Genomic DNA, 24,661 nt, shown 5'->3' on the forward strand with positions numbered 1-24,661 from the left:
ATATGCTGAAGAATCTTACAGAAAACCAAAATAGTTTTGCCAAGTATACCAGTTGCATTCCTGGCTTCATTTTATGTCCCTACACATCTTTTTTCTTTGCTTCATCTTGCTTGCCTACTCCTAATTTATGTTAGCTTGCCCTGGGAAATATATCTCCGTAGGCTGCCGTAAGTGCTTTTCAGAAAAAGGAAGAATATAAATAAATAAGCCAAAATACATGTGCTGATATGAGCCAAACTAAGTCGGGGAGAATACCTGACATATATATATATATGGCTTTTAACTTTTCAAAGCATTTCACCAAATAGTCCCATTTTATCCTTGTCAACAATACTATGAGGAAGGTGGAACACATGCTCCTAAGGCCAACTTGAAAATGGGTGGTCATGGGCTTTGCCCAAAGTCACTTGGATGGGCAGAGGATGCCCACTGCTAGAACCTGGGCCCCTTCACCTTGACTCCTGTGTAGTGCAAAGAACATGGGCAAAAACTCACAGATTTGGGTTCTATCACTTACTAGCTGTGTGATCTTGAGAAAATCCCTGAACTTCTCTGAGCCTATTTCCACCTCTGTCAAAAATGGGGAGAATAGTAGCTACCTTGCAAAGTTGTTGGGAGGAGATGAGTTCATGCGTGAGGAAGTGCCAAGCACACGGTGGGGTGCTTGATGAATACCGGCAGTCCTTTTCAGCTGCTGGTTCCTTCTGCTTCTAACTCAAGAGGAGACTGACTTCTACTTTCTTCTTTGTGCCTTTCTTATTTTGCTATGCTTTCTTCAAGGATCAGCTAAAATGAGCACGAATGCCCAGAGACACGGCTGCCCTCTGTGCCGGCTGCCCCCACCCACGCGGCAGTGGTGGGGTGTCTGCACAGTACCTTGAAAGCTCTGAGCACCACCAGGGGGTCGTCATTGGTGAGTCGGTGCACGAGTGAGGGCCAGGCCCGATGAGCCAAGGGAAGGAGCTGGTTCTTGTGGGACTGCAGAACAACCACACACAAATCCAGCACATCCAAGACCTGAAAGAAGAGAGGATGTGATTTCAGCAGAGTAGGAGTTAGTCACAGGAAGCGTGGAAGAGTGTTCCTGGAAGTTCCTAGAGGTGGAAATGGCAACCAGGACCCAGAGGAGGAAGGGCTTGCAGGGCTCAGGGAACTGAAGCAGTGCCACGTGTAGCGTGACACAGGAGGGGGAAGAGGAACTAGACCGTGACGGTGTCACGTTAGAATTTTTTATTTTGTACTAAGTGCAGTGGGGAGCCATCAGAATGGTTTAGGCAGGAAAGTGCCATGATACAATTCATGTTTGAAAAAGATCATTCTGGCTGCTGAGTGGGGGAGGGGCCTGCAGCAGGAGAGAGATAGGAGCAGGCCCTTTAGGAAGCAGGCACGTGCCCGCAGGAGAGGACAGGGATGCAGCCACAGGGTGGCAGTGGAGGGCTGAAGGGGTCTGAGGTCTGTCCTGGAGGTATGTATATACTGGAACGTGTATATGAGGTGTGTAGCCGCTGACGGCCCCCGATATCGGGGCAATGAAGAGAGGTATCCAAAGGGGCTGTCTGGAGTCAGGCTTAGCCACCGAACAGATGTAGGCAGCACTGGCTGAGACAGGAGCTAGGGAGGGGAGGACGCTGAGAGGCTGGGTGAGGTCATGTTCTCTTTCTTCTACATGGAGAAGCCAAGTAGCCGAGCTACAGGTCCATCTCAGAAGAAAGGTTCGGAGTGGCCCAGATGTAAACTGGATTTTTCACCCTCCCCGAGAGCACATGTCCTGATCTGCAGTTCAGAGGGAGACGACTGGCCGGCCTCGGTGTCATTGGCAGGGGTCACGACGATGACCAGTGGGCCTCTCCTCCCAGAGACGGGCCGGCCTTCACAGAGCAGGGGAGGGTACACGGCTGAGTCAGATAGGGCGAGGTCTGCTAATCGAGCAGTAAACCCTGCTGGACGTCTACTGTGTGCTGGTCACACCGAGACCGGAAGAGCAACAAAGAACCAAAGAGGGCCCGCCCGTGAGGGGAACAGGCAGGCAGGAGAGGAAGAGAAACCTCGGCACGTAGCGGACAGCAGAGCAAGCCAGCGGAAACGGCGCTGTTATCACTGGCTTGGCGTGGGAGTTCTGTCACTACCTGGGCAAGGTACGTCAGATGCCACCGATTCCAAGACAGACATTTCCTCCTTCTGCCTAAGACATTCCTCTCCTTGCCTTTGCCCCTTTGTATGGCTTGCTCCTTCTCAGCCTTTAAGTCTTGGCTCGAGTATCACCACCTTGGGAGAGGCCTCCCCCAGCAACCTAGCCGAAATCAGGGCATAAGCTCTGTCTTCTTCAACAGGGTTTGGTATAGCGTAGGCTCCTAATGCACATTCACTGGATGGGTGAATTACGATCTTCTATCACAGAACCTGCTTATTATCTTCAGAGATTTCTTCACCTTCTAGGTGTGTGTTTGTATATTTCCCCACGAGAGATAGGAAGTTCCACGAAGACAGGGATGCCTGCTTCACTTCCTTCTGCACACCCTCTGCCTGACCTGCAGCAGTCCACAATAAACACTGGGTGAATGAACGAGTGAATGTGTGTGCGCCATGCCTGATGCAAACTGTTTCGTATTTATAATCACCAACCCAGCGAGGCAGGTACCATCACATCCATTTTACAGAAAAAGCAGAAGCTTCAAAAGGTGAAGTAACTTGCTCAAGGTCAGAGAGGCAGAGCCAGGATGTGAATTCAGGTATGTAGGTCTGACTCCCAATGCTGGTGATCTCAATGACTACGGTCATTGGACACATATGGACACAGCTGCTACAGAGCCTCCATAAAAGGGAAGACACTCAGCTCATGTATCACCCGGACATCTACAATCAAGCCTTGCAAATAGCAGGCACTCAGAGAGTACTTGCTGAATGCAACAAGAGATGAATGCTAGGAAGTGTCTCTGGGGAAACGAAACAAGTTCCACCAAGCACAGACCCTGAGATCTGAGATGATCCTGGATTGGGGTTTCTTAGCCCACCACCCCAAGCAGGGCAGCATGCTCTCATCACTAGCAGTAACTCACCGAGGCAGCTGTGTTTCTCACACCTGCTTGGGAGTGGGAAGGACCAGGCCCTTCCCCGTGAGAGCTTCTCCCAGGTGATGCTGAAAGCCCTGTCCCCACGCCTGGCTGCCCTGCTGCCCAGTTTCACTATCACACAGTTTAAGTCCTTGCTGACGGGGATGCTCTTGGGAAACTGCCAGCAAATGAGGAAGTACAATTAAGAACTGTGGGTGTTTTTCTGGGGATGAACATGGAAAGAGAAACAGAGATGGGGGCCAGAGTCAGTCTTGGAAGAATGACGGCTTCCAAGGATTAAAACCTGCCTCCCACATTAAGTGACTTCAGGAAACGATATCCTGTCCAAAGCATAGGACTTTCTTTCCCTTGGAGAGTCAATGGATGTCCAAAACTTTGTGTTTTTTTAATTCCACAAAGGGGAATTGGCTCCCTTTTGGCATCTGAGCTGATACAGAAGGACATAAGGCTGTCATCCCACAGATAACTTCTTCCCGATGCTTTCTCTTGGCCACCCCACATGGACCAGGAGATAAGGGCAGCCTCTTGCTCACCCATGCAGGCACTGCCAGCCAGAGCGACCCGGAGTCCTGCTGCCATGCAAATGCAGGGAAGGGGCTGCACACTGACCTTCAAGCGGATTTTCAGATCTTTATCTGACGACAAGTGGATGCAGCGTTCCATCACATCTGTGGCTATCTGGATCTGCACTGGCAGCGGCGGCTCCACATCGGGACCAGTGTCACTGTCGTCTACCTTCGGAGGGTCTGACTGCTCCTCTGGAAAAAAAGCATAACTGGGGACAGTGTTTTCTGAGAGATGCCCCACTTCGACATGATCTCCCAACCTCAGACGCAGGAATAGCATTTACAAGGGAAAATGTCTAGGAACTGATCCTAAGGAAACCATATAAAATTTGGGTCAAGCTATGAGTCAAGATATTCACCAGAGCATTAACTATAACAACTAAAAACTGGGGGGTCTGGTGGGGGGGAGAACCCCTCCATGGCCACTATGGCCACTCAAGGGGAAATAATTATGACATATCATGAGGGCCCCCAAATTTGTGTTTACTGAGGGCTTTAACAAGGGAAAATGTTTATGAAAGAATATTGTGTTAAAAGGAGAAAAGCAGTACATAATAAAATTGCATACACAGTGGGAGCACTATTATGTATATTTTTTGCATAGCAGGAAGGACAATGAAATACTAACAGAGATGGGGTCATGAGATCATATGGGATTTTGATTTTTTTTCCTATACCTTCGGTCTTTTCTAAATTTCCATTAATAAATATTTCAAATAAAAACCTAAGAGGGCAACATTCTAATTTGGAGCCCTGAGGCTGGGCAGCTCCCTGGCTGGCCTCTGCCCTGACCTTTACCCTTTCTCTCTTCTTGGTTCATTCTTTGACTAAAAGGCTCATGTGTCTCCTCCACCAGCCTGTGAGATCATTCGATGGCCAAGATCAGGCCTTAAGGATGTCTGCATGAGATACCAGTGGGGCAGCTTGGCGCAATACACAGGGATGGGTTTGGTCAAAGGAGGTCAGTTCAAGTCCTGCCTGCACACCTATTAGCAACCCTCTCATCCTACATTACTTCATTTGGAAAAAAGGTATAAAGCACACACACCTCATTTGCTTGTTGACAGTCAAATAAGATGAATGTCACCAGCTATTAGCATTCTTTTACTGCCTAGAGTGCCGTGTTGTGCATGATAGGCATAAATTTGTAAATTAAAACAACAACAAAAAGACCTGAGAGTTGCATGAAACCCAGGCCAAAATCCCTACCCTGAAAAATTTTCCTCTATGTACTTACAGCCCCCAGTTCCGTACCATCCCCCCCCCCCACCAAGCCACCATTACTAGCTATGCTCATTTCCACTGAGCTGAACGTTGTTCGCTTCACTTTTTCCCATTTCTGTTTCCTCTGCTGGAAAAAAACAGAATCTTATAGCAGAGGCCACACCTGTCTCTACCAGATGCTGACAAGATAAATGAAAATGCATTTGTAGAATGCTTGGATTTCTTGGAGAAAGGGACCTCAGATACATGAGGTGCTTTCATCGTGGCTAAAGCAAAAAACACATGTCAAACCAACATCAAGCCAAACATTCTTTATAATGCCAAGTGTGTGGTGTGTACTTGATGAATGATAATTATAAGAATGAGAAGGCTGTGCTTTTCTTCCCAGAGGATTTGTTGTTTGAAATTCACCTATTGCACAATGTTATTTGAGGGATGTGGATTCTTCCATTACTGGGAGAAAGGTTGATTCATTCAGTCTGCTCCTAGCCAACATCAACTAGAACCAGAAGATCCTAATCGTGAAAGAATGGATTCACAGACAATGCTAGAATTTCAAACAAAAATGGCAAATCCGGATTACGAGGGATCATGATGCCTCCCCTCCCTCTGGGTTTCCGGGTTTTGGTGTGGGATGCAGGTCAGGAAAAGAAAGATTGGGTTGGCTTAAGAAATAAAACTGAGAAGAAAAGGCCTGATAATAGACTTCTGATCAGAAAACTGTCCTCGGGGAGGGCAACGACTCCGTTCCGCATAAATCATTACCCGGGCTCTGTGATAATTCCCTGACACACCGCAGGAACTGGCGGTAGTTAGTTGCATCGAACCACTATTTCCTGTTATCCTGGAAGTACTGGTTTCACTTCACCGGAATCTTGGAGTGGAGACCACCAAAAAAGAAAAAGAATCCTGCTCAATTCCACCCTAACAAACTAATTTGGGACTCGGTTCGATTTAGGATAGTTCTGAGACCACCAAGCTCATTATGACTTGGCATTTTATATTTGCAGAGGAGATTCTAACAATTTATTAATCGTTCCGTGACCTGAAGCTCCAGATTGAGCTTGTGAATAAAACAACAGGCCAGAGCTTCAACCAGCCTGAACTCCCTTCTCCTTTATCATATAAATAGGTAAGAAAAACATTGAAATCTCCTCCCGCCAATAAATAAAGGGACAAAGCATATGAATAGACAATGGCAACAAGAAAAAAATTGTCAGGAAAGGAACATATAGGAAAATGTTCGACCTTGCCTGTAATCAAAGAAATGCAAAGTCAAATATCAAGAACCATTTTTCACCTATTAATTTAGCAAGAAGTGAAACTCGTAAATGGCCAATGTTGGCAAGGTTGTGGTACAACCAGTGTTAATCCCACGCTGCTGAAGGGAAGGTATAAATTGACACAACCTTTCTGAAAGGCAATTTGGCAAGCATAAAATAATGTTCATATCCTTGACCCAGAAATCCCACTTCTGGGATTTATTAAAGAAATATGCAAAAAAAAAAGGGAAAAGGTCACGTGCACAGAATCATCCACTGCCACACTGTTTATTAGAGTGAAAAGCTAGAAGCAACCCAAACGTCCCACAGGGGAATGGATACTTAGTAGCAGCTATTAAAACATTAATTATGAAAACTCTATAGCAACGTGGAGAGTTGCTGATTATATAACTAAGTGCAAAAAGAGTATAATGCATTTAAGCTGTGGCTGTGACCATATATAAACAGGTCTGCAACAGGAAAGAATGGGATAAGATGGCACAAAAAAATGAAGTTGCTTCTGTTGAGCATGGTAGGGTCATGACTGACTTTTCTGATTTCCAAACTTTCTGTAATGAGATCTCATTCTCATAATAATCTGCTTCAAAAAGAAAAAACTGGCTAAGCCAAAATAAACAGTTACCTTCTTCATTATCAAAATCTGAGACATTTCCATCTGCCACATCCTTTTCTTTGAGGTAGTTCAGCAAAAATTGTTCAATGTCTTCTGCTGTGGTGGTATTCTCAAGTCCTTTCTCAGGAGCTGCTGGTCCTTGGCTCAAATGACTTCCCTCCTCCCCTGCACTCTGCTCTTGGGGTTGCCCGAGATCACCTGTGTCTGGGAACCACTGGGCTGAAAATAAAGTGTTATAATGATCACCACGGTCATTGACAATAGGCATTAGTACTCTAGAGGTAGAATAAGCTCTTTGCCATGGCCTGCATGGCCCCACACAATTTGGTCCCTCCGTCTCTCCAACCTCATCTTCCATCCCCTCCCAGTTGCCCGTGAACCGAGCATCTTCCCATTCCTCCAATGTGGCAGGTGTTTTCCGACCCCAGAATGTTTTCCATATGCTGTTCTTGTTGTCTGGAGTACCTTCCTCATGACATCACATCTGGCTAATTCCAATTCACCTTTCATGTCTCAGTACACATAGAACTTGCCTGGTAAAGCCATCCCTTGACTTCCCAATCTAATTTAGGTCCCTATAGGCTTTCTTATATAGTACTATCTTCTTTCCTTTCATATCAACTCATCATGATTTATAATTACATTTATCTTGAGTGTACTGTTTAGTGTCTGAATCTCCCACTAGACTCTGCTCCACTGATTGCCACTGGAATCCAACAAGCCCAGCATGGAGTGGGTGCTCAAATATATGCTGAATGAGAAAATATGCAAGAGAATACATACAAGTGACAAAATTCTGAGTACAGGATGCACTCTTCATTAGAAGAAGACAGGCTCTATAGAGTCTTGGAATGGACACAGACCCTCACATCTGTATTTCTGATAGAAAAGGCTGACATATTCTCTCCAAAGCTTTTCCTTCTTCGGGATGCTCCAGTATTTCTGATGTGTCACCACAGAATAAGCCTTAAACATCACTGAACCAGTGGCTTTCAAACTGTGCCTTGAGGAACCCTAACGGTTCTGCAGGAATGTCTCGGGGCCACAACAGGGAGGGCCCCAAGAGACAGCATGCTAAAGGAGTGGGCCCAGGGCGTCTAACTCCTCTCTAACCCAGCAGCTCTGATTTCAGCTATTTTTGTATACTGGGTTTCCCCTAGGGCTTCATTTCAAAAAAGGCTCTTAACACTTAAAGAAACAACAATAAAAAAAAATCCCAGAAAACTCCAGTGTGAATTTTCATTCTTTTACAGACAGCAGGAAAAATGCCTCTGATAACCTTTCGCACCTGCTAATCTCCTTTCTATCAAGGAGCACGTGCGCAGAGCTGGAGCAACAGCAGATGGGAGATGCCAGGGCCAGGCCAATGGGAACCGCAGAGAGCAAATGCTGGGTGACAGTCTTCATTCCAGAACCTAGAGGTTCTACATGTAGGGGATCAATTATGCCATTTCCTCAATGCCCCGTCCCCACACATAAGTCAGGCCCTAGTATACTCCAAGGGATTGCATTCCCAACGAGTTAAAATCAGGACTTAGCATTTACAATGCTCAAAGAAGATATGTGATTCCTACATTTCTACATTTAGGCTAGTACCAGACACTAAAGTCCTTGCTTACAAAAATGGCTTTTAAACATGAAAAGAACTCAGCCTCACTCTTAATGTAAATTAAACTATAATAAGGTGCTATTTTTCTCCTATTGGATAAGCAAGGATTAGCAAAAAGCTCGGGAATATGGTGATGAGGGGGTGGCAAAATCAGCACTCTGCTACACCGCTGACAGGAGTTTAAATTGGTGCAACCTCTTTGGAGAGCAGTTTGAAACTCTCCATCCAAAACTTAAATGTGGGGTGCCTGGCTGGCTCACTCAGTGGAACATGTGACTCTTGATCTTGGGGTTGTGAGTTCGAGCCCCACATTGGGTATAGAGATTACTTAAAACAAACAAACAAACAAAAACACAAATAAAAAACCCCCAGATTAAATGTACTGTCCTCTAAGCCAATACTCCTCCCTAGGAATTTACCCTATTGATATACTCAGACATGTTCAAAATGACCTATAAAGATACTCATTGCAGCAATTTTTTTTTTTGTGGTGGTGGCAAAAGAATGGAAACAACCAAAATCTCCACCAAGAAAGGACCATTTAAGTAAATTGTGTGCAGCCACACAACAGAATCCTACGCAGCCATGAAAACGAGGTGGCAGCCCTCCACGTATGGATGTGGCACAGCCTCTCAGTGCTAAGGTGCATGGCATGGACTCTTTCTTACTTTTAAAGCTACCCTACTCTTGTTGCTATGAGTCATCGGCCAACTGGTAGGTGGTGCTCAGCAGTAACTGAACTGGTAGTTCTTGCCCTCACTGTGGCACCTAATGCTTTTCAGCCAATGGCTGTGGAACACTGGTATTTATGGTAACTCCATTTTCTAAAACATGTGCTGGGTCCTTTGAAGACTTTTTAGAGGTTCTCTGAGACCACAGTTCCATTCCCATCTTAAAAGAGTGGCCATCATTGAGGTCAAGATCTCAGGATCGTGAGATCGAACATCTGTGGGGAGTCTGCCCTCTACCTCTGCCCCTCCCCCCTTCTCTCTCTCTCTCTCTCTCTCTCTCTCTCTCTCTCAAAATAAAATAAAAAATGAGAGTGGCCATCAGTTAGACAACTGAAAGACAAACAAACGGCAGCATGCAGTGCTACTCTGATTCGTGAACGACTGACCAACTCTACTTCAGTGTGGCTCACCATTTCAAATGCAAATATATTTGGGGTGATTTCAACACTTTCAGGAAAGCCATCCCCCATTTTGCTTCTTTCCGTAGGATGCCCTCAACTCAATGTTAATCATCCTCGTTTTTCTCTCTACAGTGGAGACCCTTCCTCTTCCGCTTCAATTAAAAAAAATAAAGCGCTACACAGGGTTTCTCCTTTCAAGGTGACCAAAGACATCAGCAACCCAAGACAATTCATTTTTCAAGGCCCCAACTGAGATTATCTCCTGAGAGGATATATTTAATAGGCCTTTTCTCAATATAGTTCCAAAATCTCAAACTGACAATGTAGTCTAGTTCCCCAAAGCACTGAAGGTGGAAGTCTGGGCTAGCTTCAGACCACGGAAGCCATGAGCCAGGCTCAGCAGTGCTGCTGTGAGGGCAGGGGTCCAGTCCTTCTTGGTCACTGCTGACATCCCAGCAACCAGTCCAGTCCACAGACTTCCGAGTGGTTGCAAAATAAAATCCAAACTCCCTCCGTTGTTGCGTTGGTGGTATAGTGGTGAGCATAGCTGCCTTCCAAACTCCCTCCGTTGGTCTACAAGACCATGTGGGGTTTATCCTCGCCTCACCTACCAGCTTTATCTCATACTACTCTCTCCACAATGGCCTCTCTCCCAGGCTCTGCACCTGTTTCTTTTGCCCGAAGGTTCTTAAAAAAACCTAAGAAGGATAGGACAGCTCCACACATACCGAGGGGCCCTTCTCAGCCTTCAGGTCTCAGCTCTAGTGTTGCTTCCTCAGAGAAGCCCTCCCTGATCACTCTACTTAAAGTATCCTACCCTGCTCCTCTCTTGCATCAGGTTGTCTGTTTTCTTCAGAGTGCTTATTAGACTCTAAAATGAACTTGTTTAATGATTTACTGGTCATCTCCTTTGCAGGAGCAAGAAAGTTGAGTTTATTCATCTTGCTCACTGCTATATCCTGATTACTAAGCACAGTGTCTGACACACGGCAGCTACTCTTTATTAAACGAATGAATAAAAAAACATTTAGATGGCATGCGAATGTTCATGAATGAATGAATGAACACTGGAAATGGTATCAGGTACAGGGCAGACGAAGGTCTCTGTTCCAGCCACCCTCCTTGCTGTGGCAAACTTTCTTACATGTAAGAAATCCTGGATTTCTGGGCTGACAAAATGAGGTCAGTGACATTTTCACCTACCATGGAGGCTATTGGGCTGAGATAAATACTAGAGATATGGTCTTTGGATAAAAGGGACTCAAGTATACAGCTCGTTATTTTTTCATTCAAAGACAATCTAATTGAGAGACTCTTTTTCTTATTGTCCAAAACTTTGCCATTTTAATGGTTATGAACACCTCCAATAGATACCCAATAGGACAAAAGGAAGGAGAGAAACTCAAACCACCTCATACAATTCAAAGGTTAAAAGAAAGTCTCTAGACCTCTGTCCAGTATGGTAGTCACTAGCTACATGTGGCTATTTAAGTTACAATAAAGAATTCAGTGCCTCAGTGACACTAGCCACATGTACCTAGTGGCTACTGTGATGGACAGAACATATATAGAATATTTCCATCATCACAGAAAGTTCTAGTGGACAGTAACGCTCTAGCGCATCTGTGGACTGAGTAATTCCTGTTATTCCTGTTCTCCATTAGCACAGATACTGCTAACCCCACGTACTGTCAGAAGCAGTTTGGTTTACTGAAAAGAACAAAACTGTCATAAATCCTGACTTTACTCTTTATTGCCTGTGTGACCCTGGCTAAGTCAGTCTCACTGAGCCTTAGTTCTTCTTTTCTGTAAAATAAAAATGATGTTTACATTTAGTCTGCAGGGTTTATGTCCCTGACACAGAGCAGGAGCTCAATATATGATAGAGGTTATTAAGAGTGTGTATGTGTGTATATATATGTGTGTTATTAAAATTACATATATGTATATATTAAAATACATTACATATTACTATATAGTAACATACATATTAATAACATCTATGAGATATATATAATATATACATATATTTTATATATATCTACGTGTATATATATATATATATATAAAAAGCAGTGGAACCCTGGCATAACATGTAGGACTGGACCAACAACTATTCAAATAATGTCCTCCACAGCATAACCACACACAAACAAAAGATAAGATTAGGCAAACAAGGATACTAGGCCTTCCCCGAAATTAGCATTAAAAAGGGCTCTGAATGTACCTAATGCTGCCAGCAGGGCATGCAGGACACCGACAAAGGAAGTCGCTCTCTTATCATAAAATTGATCCAGAGTGGCCAAGACATCCTGAACCACATCTGCCACCAAAGGAAGCAGGCTAGCGTCCGAGTTCCACAGCATGACTTCCAAGACCTTTGGGGTATGGGGGTGCAGAGACAGATGACGCAGATTTAAAGAGATCCCATTCACCAAATAGTCTGAATTTTGATTGATCAGGTGCTGCACAGAGTCGTAGCCACAAGCGTGGCAAATGTCCATCATGGCGCTGGTAGCTGCCTGACTAATGAGCAGGGTTTGGTCCCCAGCCTTCTCCAGTACTGGATAGAGGGCTGACATCAAGAGCAAACGAAAGTCTTTTCCTAGTGCGTACGCAAAGCGGCCAATCCCTTCCAGCTGGATGCATATTTGCCAGATGTTGCTGTTCATGGAGCAGATAGTGGGACTTGGCTTTGAGAAGGCTGAAAAAGATGTCACTTGGCAGGTGTATGCACCACATGCGATGGCCTGGAGGCCTGACCGCTTCATTGTTAGCTCCTCTTCCACTTCTTCAGATTCCATACAAGTGATCAAATACCAGTTTTCTTGGCTTGTGTATTCTTCCAGTATAGATGTCACGATCTCCCTCAGGTCCTCGGGGCTTGTCTTAATATGGTTTTCATGAAGATTCTCCACCTCTAGCCCAGCAGCCCCCACAACCAGCTCATTCAGGATCATGGCGGCTTGCTTCCGGTAAACCACAGATTCGTGGTACAGCTCCATAAAGTGATCTACGAGCAAATAGAGGTCCCCATAAAAACCGAGAAGCTGACACACCTGCTGCAAGAGCAGGAAAAGCCTCTCATCGGCGAAGAAGCGGAAATATCTCCTCTGCATTGGGCTCCACGGCTGCGGAGCCGCAGTCTCCGGAGAAGCGCTCAGGTGACCAGAATTCCAGCACCGCTCTTCGACGACTTTGATGTCAGTCACATCCAATTCTAGCACTTGGATGAGCGCTTTGGAAAGGCGCTGAAGATGGGCTACAGAGTGGAGGACAAAGTTCACTTTGGGGCCCAAGAGTTTCAGATAACCGAGTAACAGGGAGAGAGTAGAGAATTTGCCCTGATCGTCCTGGGAGTTCATGAAGCGGGGAAGAGACGTGGCGAGGGAATGCAGGTTTTCTGACAAGATGTCAGCAAAGGCTCTGTTGCCAACCACTACTTTCTGGTCTGCAAAATGTCTCAGAACTTTATTGCACTGGGCTTGGACTTCAGGACTCTCATCATTTACTAGACCCACCAAAGCCTTCAGAAGGGGTCCAGCCGAACCAACCAGGGACTGACTGCACTTCAAAAGAAGGGCCTCGATGAGTTCTATCAGTGCCAGCCTGACCTTCCAGTGTGGGTGGACTGAAACACACTCAATGATCTTTTTAAGAAGGAGAGTCAGTTTGTCACTGGTGTTTTTTACCCACTTGGCTTCCCTGTGAACCATCAGCTCTGCGACTCTATGCTCCACTGCAGGCTTTGGTTGGACCTCTGAGATCCTTTCGAGCTGCTCATCAGCCATAATGAAACTCACTGTCTCGTAAAAGATCTTTAGGGAAGACACGACAATGCTGTGCCCTTGTTTAAAGTCTCCTGTGATCACCCTGGTCAGTGCCATTGAGATTCCAGGTAAAAAAGAAGCAAACAAATCCCCCAGCTGCTTCTGCTCAAGCTCACCCAAGGACCTCGGATGGTCCTGACAGTCACACTGTAAGAGTAGAACCTGTAAACATTTTAAGGCAGCAATTTTAACTTGCTTTGATTTCTCCTGTTCTGCTAGGTTCAACAGTAAAGATACAGCAAATCCTAAACGAGGCAGGATGGAGGGCTCATAAAAAGCCAGGATGATGTCCCCATAAGCCGAGTGCATTAACGTGCTGAGGCCACGGATCACAGCCAATTTCAACTCCTCGGACACAGCTGCGGGTTTCTGGGAGTTGGGCGAATACAGACAGGCAGAGAGTTCCGAAAAGAGCTCCTGGAGAAGTTCTTGTTCCTTCACACATGTTGAAGAGAGGACAAACGTGAGGCATTCCACCACGCTCTGGATCAAGCGCTCTCTCTTGGGACCCGGAGTCTTCAGCGTAAATCGCAAAGGGAAGAGGATGTACTGCTGAAGCTCCTGAAGGGCGGAGTCACTCACAGCTTGTAACCTCGCCTGCAGGTGCTCCACGGTCTCCACCGTCTGGGTCTTTGTGAGCTGAACACAGACTGGGCGTAAGGCACCGAAGGCCTCCTCAGGAGTATCGAACACTGCCATTGTGCAGTAGCCTCACTGAGGAAGCATCCTGCAGGCCGGAGGAAGAACACTTTTCAGTAAAGGTCAAGGCTCAAAGCAAATTCAAAGTGGACCTGCAGTCATTCAGTCAACAGACATTTAGTGGGGGCCTATGTGTCAGTCACTGCACAAGGTGCTAGGGGAGCAATGGAACTGAAGAGAGGTGGCTGCTCCTCTGAGGGGGCCCCGGTCTACTGAGGGAAGCAGCTGGACAGTTCCAACACAGGCTGCTAAGAACGGGGGACGGGCCTGTGCTCACGGTCCTGAGTGAGTGTGGGAGACCCATGCGTCAGAAGCCTGGGAAAGCCAGGCTAGGTTTCACAGGAGGAAGAGGCTTGAGCCAGACTTGAGGGAGGAATAACAGGAATCTGTGGGCTATGCTAACGAGTTTGGATCTTAACCTGTGGTAGTAATGGAGAGCCACTGAAGGTTTTGCCTTTTTCTTTTTCTTTTAAGATTTTATTTATGAGGGCGCCTGGGTGGCTCAGTTGGTTAAGCGACTGCCTTCGGCTCAGGTCATGATCCTGGAGTCCCGGGATCGAGTCCCGCATCGGGCTCCCTGCTCGGCAGGGAGTCTGCTTCTCCCACTGACTCTCCCCCCTCTCATGCTCTCTCTATCTCATTCTCTCTCAAATAAATGAATAAAATCTTTAAAAAAAAAAAAAGATTTTATTTATGAGAGAGAGAGAGAGAGAGCGCATGCACATGCAAGAGTGGGGGGAGGGGCAGAGGCAGAGGGAGAAGCAGGCCCCCCACTGAGCAGGGAGCCCAACTCCGAACTCGATCCCAGAACCCTGGGATCATGACCTGAGCTGAAGGTAGACGTTTAACTGACTGAGCCACGCAGGCACCCCAGTTTTATCTTTTTCAAGTTGACGTATAACATTTATAGAGTAAAATACACTAGTCTTAATGTACAGCTCAGTGGGTTTTTGTGATGTAGAGATCTATATAACCACCACCCAAAACAAGACAAAGAATATTTCCAGCTCCCTCAAGCCATTTTACAGTTGATTCCTGCTCCCCTGCCCAGTGGTAACCTCTATTTTGACTTCTATCACCTGTTCCTGTCATGGAGAGGTTTTAAGTGGAAGTTAATAGGATCAACTTTACGCACCGAGAACACCCCCTGGCAGCCAGTGATACGGAAGAAGAGTCAGAGCTGGGTGAGATGGAGAGCGGAACAAAACAGAAGGGAGTAGCCAGAGAAAGGGGAAAACCAGGAGCGCACACCATCACAGAAATCATGGGAGAAGAGAGAGTCCAGCAGGATGGAAAGATGGACAGCAGGCAGGCAGTGAAAGGAGACAGGTTTATAGGTGAGCGAACGAACTGAGCAACTTAATACCAGAGAGTCTCTTTTCTCTGTGAGGAGAAATTCAAAGTCATAGGCTGACAGTGAACAAGAAGGGGGAGGGCGGGGTAAACAGAGGGCTTGAGGAGAGAAATAAAAGTCTCAAATATTCCCTTTGGGGAAGCAGAGCATGCTGGGAAGACATAAAAGTGTGGCCCAAGGGTACTGAGGACTGAGCTGAAGCTGGAGACCATAAACACGTACAATCATAAAATGTTGGCACTGGAGGGAGGTTAGAGATTGTCTAGGCTGGTGGGGTCTGTCAGTCTGTCTGTCTCTCCCAATCTCTCTCTCTCTCTGGGATCAACTTACTGGGGGCTTCTGAACAGATGATGCCCCTTCCTGTCCCCAATCCAATGAACCCTCCAGAGCCCCACTGACTACAGGGCTGGCAGGCAAGTGGTGCCTGGTGAGTGTGGGCAAGATCTGCTCAGCCCAGAGAGAGACAGTCAGTGCCGGATTTTCCTCCTGGGTCAGGAGAGGGCTCCAGGGCAACAATCAGGCTCTAAAACCCTGGAGAGAGTCTGGTCCACAGAGCCCCATGATCTTCTGCAAGGAAGGGCAATATTGGTCACTGTGAGGCTTGTTGGGGGGATATCTCTTGGTCTCTGTGACCACCCCCCAGAAGCTATGAAAGGAAGAAAGCTCAAATCTGCCCTTTCTCAAGCTATTGACGCCAGAAGGCTCGGCCAGGGATTACTGCCTTCCCACTGGCACTGGCTCACACACGAATGACCCAGAGGCTGCTGTGCTGTCCCCTGCCTGAGGTACTGTAGTTGGAACAACAGAAGGGAAGGAAGACAGCCACTTAATGGGACCCAGCAGTCTGAGGTGGTGAGTCTTAGACTAACAGAACCACTAAGGGAGACAGACGAGAATTTGAAAAATAATAAGAGCAATAAAAAAGTCTGATCACAAGGCGAATGATATCTTTTAGAATTTTAAAAACATGATTTTCCACACCGAAAAAGCTCAATTGATGGGATTTTTTTTAAAAAGATGGTTAATTACTGAGATCCAATCAGTGGCCTGGAAGATCAAGTAGAGCTATTTTAAAACTCAGAACAAAACTACAAAGAGACGGAACTCGTGAGACTTGGAAAAGCAACACGTAAATAGCTGGGAATTCTGGAAGGAGAGAAAGGACCAGATGGAGGAGCCAGAGCAAATAAACAACTGAAACATTTCCCTGAGCTGCAGAAAGATTTATCTGGAGACTGAAAAGACAGAAGGACACACACCTAGTCACACTCTGGTAAAATTCCTGTATGCTAAAAGAGACAGAGGAAAATTACACATGCTTTCAGGAAGAAACAAACAACTTAGAAGACTGGCTCTGGCTTTCTCATATGCAACAAGGGACACCAGAAGACGATGGAATAGCATCTACGGACTGCAAAGAAAGGACTGTGGCCCCCAAACCCTATATACAGGCAAGCAGTCACCAGTCAGACTGCAAGAACAGGAGCAAGGATTCAGAGAGGGCATTACCCACACACCCTCCCAAGGAAGATACTTGAGAAAGGATTCCATTCAAATGAACAACTCTAAACAGAGATCTAAAATGGGCAGATGAATGAGGAAGGAAAAACTGTTAGTAAATTGTTTTTTCTTCTTTTAGCATGGAAAACTTATTTCAAATAAAATGTTTAAGTGGAAGCCCAGCACACAAGGTAGAATAAATCAGAGGGTCTGGTTGAAGCTGGAGTGAAGGCAATGGCCTGGGGCCCTACATCTCTCTTATTCATCTCAGGAGTTTCAAGACGACGACCTGGGGCCCCCCTGAACTATGCTCTCAGATTGTACAACACAAACTGCAATAGAGCCAATGAAGTGGGAACACACAATCCATCCCAAACTGAACTCTGCTGGCTTGTCGGTGTCCCCTTGGTGATTTACGGCCTTCACCTGAGCTAGAAACCTTAGCCTCTCTTTCTCCCACCTCCCTCTTAATGCCACCATTCTCTTAAATTTCATCAATTCTACCCCTTCAACATCTTTCAAATCTGTTGGTGACGATAACCATCTATTTATTGTTGGACTGGCTGTAATTGTTTCCTCGAGGGCCCCTGGTCTCGTGTGCTTGCCCTTCTTGGATCCACATTCCACAATGACATGTAAGTAATCTTTCTAAAACAAAAACCTGATCACTCTTTGCTGCTTAAAATTCTTCAACTGCGCTCCCTAGCCCACCTATTCACCATGGCATGCGGGGCCCTTGGCCATCAGGCTCCTGCCTATCTCAGCAACCTCAGCTCTCAGGGCTTCACTCCTTCCACCTGAAACTACAGCCACGTAAAATGACAAAATTTGCCATTTCCCAAGCAGGTGGCGCTCCTTCACATTCACCTCCTTTGTCCTGTTTCACATTCACCACTGTGCACACCGCTACTATGGAACATCGTAAGCTGCATGATTTTGTATCCATCTGTCTTAAGTTACTTTAGACTGGGCAATCCTATACCTTGAACCTAGAAGGGCATCTGGCACATGACAAGCACTCAAAAACATCGGGCCCCTTCTACCTTGAAGTTGGATATGGTAGGGTATTGGCAGGCTAATACTCTTGCTGACAACTAGAAAAAGCCAGATAAATTACAAAAATAATTCCTTAAAGCATAAGTAGTTGTGGAAGCAACAAGGACTAGGTGGATGAATACTCTAGCCAGGGGTGAATGTTCAGTGAGTCAACAGTCGATAGCTGTTTCTTTTTTTAAATTTTACTATTTATTTTATTTTATTGCCCTTGCTGCATTTGCCGACCCTCGCATGAGCTCAGGATTACAGTGTGGCCCAGGCCGAGGGCTGTCACTGAGGAAAGAGAAACCATAATGCTTTTAAAATGTGGTTATGTGGGGTTGAGGTGGGACAAACCTGCAGTTTTTAGAGATCTCAAACTACACGGCTTCTGGGAGAAGGCTGCTGTTGGGGGACAAACGGCTGAGAAATGTCCAAACACATGAAAGAGATCAACCCCACAGATTCAAGAAGCTCAGCAAACCCAGGTTGGCGGTACAAAGACAAAAACAGACATATCACAGTAGAACTGTTATAAACTGAAACTAAGAAGAAAAATCTTAAAAGTAACGGAGCAGTAAGACTGACAGATTCTTCTCCACAGAAATGATGAAATCCAGAAGACAGTAGAAGTAGAAGAACATCTTTAAAGCGCTAAGAGGAAATAACTATCAGGCTTGCATTTTATACCCTATGAAGCCAGCTTTCAAAACTGAATGTGAAATAACGATGTTTTTGGATAAAAACTAAGTGAATTCATTGCTATCAGGTCTGCACTAAAGGAAAAAAAATAAAGGGAAAAACGAACCTACACAGAAGCATGGCTATTTAGGAGGCAATGAAGAACAATGGAATATACCAATATAAAATAATACTAACTGTACAAAACAGTAATTATGTCTTTTGCAGTTTAAGTATAGATATAAAACCAAAATGTAAGACAATAATGCGCAAAGGTGCATGGCAGGTGATGTAAAAGGAGTTACGTGTATTAAAAGTCTAGTAGTATCAGGAGGTGGTACAATAATTTGGAATTTGTAGGGTAAGCACCAAAAGAACTGTAAAAGAATATATACTTAAGTTCAGACAGCAGTAAAAATGCGATAATATTTTCTGAATTATCCAAAAAAAGGTAAAAAATGAGGAAAAGAGAAGAAAAACCACTGGCTCATATAGAAAATAATAAAATGGTAGACCGAAAGCTCACTGAAACAATGATTATATTAATCCAGACTTTCTCAACAGTGGCACCTTTGACATTTTGGGTTTGATAATTATTTGTTAGTGGTAGGCTGTCCTATGCATTGTAAGATATTTACTAGCATCTTTGGCCTCTGTCCCCCAGATGCCAGTAGCATTCCCCCAGGTGCAACCAAAAATTTCTCCAGACACTGTCAAATGCCCCATGGAAGCAAAAACGGCTTTGAAAATCATTGGTATAGTCATCAAAATCCCAACAGGACTTTTGTAGAAAGTAATAAGATGACTCTAAAATTGATACGGGAATGCAAAGTGCCTCAAATAGCAATGACAATCTTTTTTTTTTTAAGATTTTATTTATTTAAGAGAGAGAGCACAAGTGGGGTGAGGGGCACAGGGAGAAGCAGGCTCCCCGCTGTTTAGGGAGCCTGATGTGGGGCTCGATCTTGGGATTCCAGGATCGTGACCTGAGCCAACAGCGCTTAACCGACTGAGCCATCCAGGCGCTTCAGCAAAGACAATCTTGAAGAAGAGAAATTAGGTTGGTAAGTTGTGGTAGTGTAAGTTCTTTCACTATCTGATTTCAAGATTTACTGTACAGGTACTGATAAGTCAAGTCAGTGCATTATTAGCATAAAGAATGACAGACTAATGGAACAGAATAGCTCCCTCATATGCAACAGATCCACATACCTCACAAAGGTAAAGTTGAAATGCCCTGGTGGAAAGAATAGTCTTTTTAATAGAAGGTGCTGTGTCATTTGGCTATCCATAGGAAAAAGTATCTATGTCTTGGTTCCATCCGACACTGGATTTAAATGTGAAATGTAAAGAAAATGTTAAGAAAACAGAGAAGAACATCTTCGTGATCTTGGAGTAGGCAAAGATTTCTTTCTTTTTTTTTTTTTAAAGATTTTATTTATTTATTTGACAGATAGAGAGCACAAGTAGGCAGAGAGGCAGGCAGAGGGAGAAGGAGAAGCAGACTCCCCGCTGAGCAGGGAGCCCGACGCGGGCCTCGATCCCAGGACTCCAGGATCATGACCTGAGCTGAATGCAGCCGCTTAACCGACTGAGCCACCCAGGCGCCCCTAGGCAAAGATTTCTTAAACAGGATACAGAAAAGGGCTAACCATAAAAAAAAAAAAAAAAAAGGATAAATTGGATTACATTAGAATTAAGAACTTCTGTTCCTGAAAAGATGCCATTAAGACAGGGAAAGGACAACCCATAAAAGGAGGAAAGATGTTTGCTATATATCTGACAAAACACTCATATTGATAAGATTTTTCATAAATCATTAAGAAGACAACCCAGCAAAAACATGGAAAAGGACTTGAGCAGACATATCAAAAAAGAGGATGTCTAGGGCGCCTGGGTTGCTCAGTCGGTTAAGCGACTGCCTTCGGCTCAGGTCATGATCCTGGAGTCCCGGGATCGAGTCCCACATGGGGCTCCCTGCTCAGCGGGGGGTCTGCTTCTCCCTCTGACCCTCCCCCCTCTCATGCATTCGCTCTCTCTCATTCTCTCTCTCTCAAATAAATAAATAAAATCTTTAAAAAAAAAAAAAAGAGGATGTCCAAATGGCTAATCAACATATGAAAAAAGACACTCAACATCAGTCAGGAAAATGCAATTTAAAACCTCAATAAAATATCATTACACACCCACCAGAAGGGCTGAGCTGAGAAAAAGGAAAAAAAAAAAGACAAAGAAAATACTAGGTGTTAGCAAGGAAATGAAGCAACAAGAACTCTCATCAGTGCAGGTAGGATTGTAAATTGGTACAACTACTTTGGAAAACTCTTTGGCAGGATCTATTATTCTAAAGGTAAACATAGGCATGCTCTATGACCTAGTAATTCCACTTTGATAAATACCCAACAGAAATGCATACATAAATATACCAAAAGGTGTGTTCAAGAATACACTATCCACAACTGCCCCTGAACAGAAAGCACCTGAATGCCCATCTCCAGTAGAATGGATGAATTGTGGTATATTCTCTCAATGGAGTATTATATAGATGAAGATTTACCACAATTGGAGATCTTCAAAAGAATAGGTTATAGACTCAGAAATACATAAACCAGCTTTTTGTAAGGAAGAAAGTATACCAAATTGCTACTTTGACATGACTATAAAAGGCAATCATATACCTTTATGAGATGGCCATGAGATCACACTTGTGTGACAACATGTCAATTACAAAAGGAATTGTTTAGAGATTTAGGAATCCCAGATTCTAGTCCTATAAAATGCAACCCTGATTATTTAAAGTGGTGCTGCAAAGTTTGATGTTTCTATAACTGATGGCACCAGGGGTGTTCTGGCCCACTGGGATGAGGCATTCAGAAAGAGTGGATTCTCTGGCTGAGTAGAGAAAACCACCCAGAGTTCAACTGTGGCAGACAGAGACTGAATAAACATAAGCCTGAATAACCAGTTCTGGATTGCTGATGGCCAACTACACCTTTCCTAGCTCAGTATACCCAGACTGTGGTCACGGAAAGCAGTCACTGGAGAGGCAAGGGAAGAGATCTGCAATCACAGTACATGGGTGAGCCCGACCCCCCCCAGCCTCTCCCCGGTCTCCCCTTCCCTCTCTGCCTCGTCACAGGGATGGGCTAGGGACCACCCCTAGGCCATGGCGTTTAGGTGGTGAAGACAAATGGGGCAATCTGCACAGGATAAGGTGATATACCTTACAGACACTTAAAGGTAAGATGATAGGTCACAAGGTAATATCATACAATCAAGAAGTGAACAAGGGAGAAAAAAAGAAAGAAGTACAAAAGACATTTGGAAAAAGAATAAACTTCAGTAGTGCAATGTTCATGGAGGGAGGAGGATTTGTGTTGGAGTTCGGGGAATACATGTTTAGGGCTACGCGGGAAGGCTGCTCAAGGTAAAATAGCTGTTACAAGCAAAGGCCAGGAGGAAGGAAGTCAAAGCATCTTAGAAATGTAGAGACAAGATAGAGATGCCATCACAGCAAGTGAGCCACACTTCACCCGGGCTGACATTCTCAACATTATGCCTTTGCACTTGCTGTTCCACCATATTTCCTCATGACTTGCCCTCTCATTGCTTTTAGGGCTTTGCTCAAACATGAATTCTGAGTGAGCCTTCTCTGATCACTCCTGTTTAAAACTGTAATCCATTCTCCCTCTTCCCCACCCTGGCACTCCCTATCTCCTCTCCCTGACTTTAAAGTTTTCCTCCATAGCACTTAGCACCATCCATCAAACCAGATTATCTACCTGTTACTTGTCTCTCTCCTTTCACTAGAATATAGGCTCTAGAAGAGTGATAATGGACAGGTTTGTTTATTGCTTCTGGCACACAGCAGGTATTCAATAAATGCCTGTTGAGTCAACAGCCATATTCTAAGGTCTGGTTCTCTCGTTGGTAGAGCTTTAATATCAGCTATGCCTGAACTGGATTCTGGGTAAAAACTGCCATCTTCTTCTTCTCTTGGGGCCATTCCTACAGGTAGCTGATATCATCCTTTACGGGAGGATCTTGTTAGATTCATTCTTAAGGGGCAATCATAGCTCTAGACTTTGGCTAGGCTACTTTTAGGTTGTTTCTAGGACAGGGACAGAATAAGAACCCAGAGGTGATTATCTGGATTCAAGTCCTCGCTCCACACCTGGCTGTGTGATTTCCATGAATTTCAATTTCTTCAACATAACATAAACTTGGTACATAAGACTTTTCTCCAAAAGTTCTAACTTTGAATAACCACCATATGGATAAAAAGACTGGGTTTAGATTCCAAAGAAAAGAGTTCAGACATACAAAATGCCAATACAGGTTTTTGAACAGAAGGAAGAGAATTAGTATTTGTTGAAAAACACTTCACTAAATGCCAGGCATATACTAGATATTTTATGTACATAAAAATTCCTCATCCACCAGCTGAGTAACACAAAGCTCAGAGAGGTGAAGTGATGCCTCGTCACACAGCAAGTGATGGCAGACCTGGAATTCACCTCAAGCCCGTGGCACTCCAAAGGCTATATGCACACTTTCCACTATACCAGAGCCCCCCCCCCCCAGTCTGTTTATCAGAATCAAGGGGGAACAATGTAAGCACAGATTCCTGGGTCCCACAACAGAGCTAATGAATCAGAATCTATACTGGGGTGGTGGGGATGGTAGGTACGTTTGTGAATCTATTTTAAAAGTTTGCAAACCAGCCAGGCATGGGACTCCCCCACTGTACACATTCTACACAAACTATGTCTTCTGAAGAATAAGAACCAGGTGATGAAAGGAGTACTTGCTCAGGATCCATCTGGCAGTAGTGTGCAGAGTGTACTGGAGGACTACTGCCTGGGGTTAAAGTGAATGGTTTAGGGGCGCCTGGGTGGCTCAGTCGTTAAGCGTCTGCCTTCAGCTCAGGTCATGATCCCAGGGTCCTGGGATCAAGCCCCGCATCGGGCTCCCTGCTCCGCGGGAAGCCTGCTTCTCCTTCTCCCACTCCCCCTGCTTGTGCTCTCTCTCTCTCTGACAAATAAATAAAATCTTAAAAAAAAAATAAAGTGGCTGGTTTATTTGTGCACCTCTGCAACTGAACAGTATACTTTTTTAGTGTTACAGCTTTACTTGTAATTTTTCCCAGCATCTGGTACAGTGTCTGCCAAGCACTGTTTGTTTAATAAATGAGTAAAAGAAGCTGGATAAACATTAAACCTCCAGTATACTTGAAATTTTGTAGCTTCCTACTTGTTCTTTTTTCTACCTCAAATGTTTCCTTAGCACATACTATGTGCCATGCACTGTGCTAAGGTCTTGACAAAGAAAGGGTGCCTGGGTGGCCTCAGTCATTAAGCGTCTGCCTTCGGCTCAGGTCATGATCCCAGGGTCCTGGGATCGAGCCCCGCATCGGGCTCCCTGCTCAGCGGGAAGCCTGCTTCTCCCTCTCCCACTCCCCCCTGCTTGTGTTCCCTCTCTCGCTGTGTCTTTCTCTGTCAAATAAATAAATAAAATCTTTAAAAAAAAAAGTAAGTTAAAAAAACCCCACAAAGTTAACTGGAGGGTCTAGCCCTGCAAGGAAGGAGTATACAACAGAACACTAAGGAGTATACAAAATAGAGGTGGAGGAGGGGAATCAAGGAGACTTCCCATAAATCCTTCCTGAAATTACTTTAGGCTCATTTCATTTACAGCTGTCCTCTACAGAATATTTGTGGAACCGTGCTTTGTACTACACTAATACTATGTGCCTATACCTTCTACTAGACAAGAAGTTTTTTGGTAGGCAGTACATTCTAGAAAAGTGGTTCTTAGCTTAGAGAAGGGTGTACATCAAGAATACATACACCTGGGCGCCTGGGTGGCTCAGTTGGTTAAGCGACTGCCTTCGGCTCAGGTCATGATCCTGGAGTCCCGGGATCGAGTCCCGCATTGGGCTCCCTGCTCGGCGGGGAGTCTGCTTCTCCCTCTGACCCTCCCCCTTCTCATGCTCTCTCTCTCTATCTCATTCTCTCTCTCAAATAAATAAATAAAATCTTAAAAAAAAAAAAAAGAATATATA

The 24,661-nt window shown here is 44.9% G+C and overlaps 1 protein-coding gene across 1 annotated transcript in view; it reads right to left on the bottom strand.

The window, feature by feature from the left end:
• TTI1 (TELO2 interacting protein 1) overlaps window positions 1–24,661 on the bottom strand; it is a 45,289-nt gene that overhangs the window by 14,293 nt on the left and 6,335 nt on the right. The window contains exons 2-5 of the mRNA XM_035006295.1: window positions 11,726–14,055; window positions 6,767–6,976; window positions 3,681–3,829; window positions 877–1,017 (exon numbers count right to left, since the gene is read on the bottom strand). Coding sequence (XP_034862186.1) covers window positions 877–1,017; window positions 3,681–3,829; window positions 6,767–6,976; window positions 11,726–14,027 — 2,802 coding nt within the window. The 5' untranslated portion in view covers window positions 14,028–14,055. The remainder of the gene's footprint in view (window positions 1–876; window positions 1,018–3,680; window positions 3,830–6,766; window positions 6,977–11,725; window positions 14,056–24,661) is intronic.

This window comes from Mirounga leonina, unplaced genomic scaffold (assembly GCF_011800145.1).
Source record: "Mirounga leonina isolate KUSES-001 unplaced genomic scaffold, KU_Mleo_1.0 Mir_150, whole genome shotgun sequence".
Lineage (NCBI taxonomy): Eukaryota > Metazoa > Chordata > Mammalia > Carnivora > Phocidae > Mirounga > Mirounga leonina.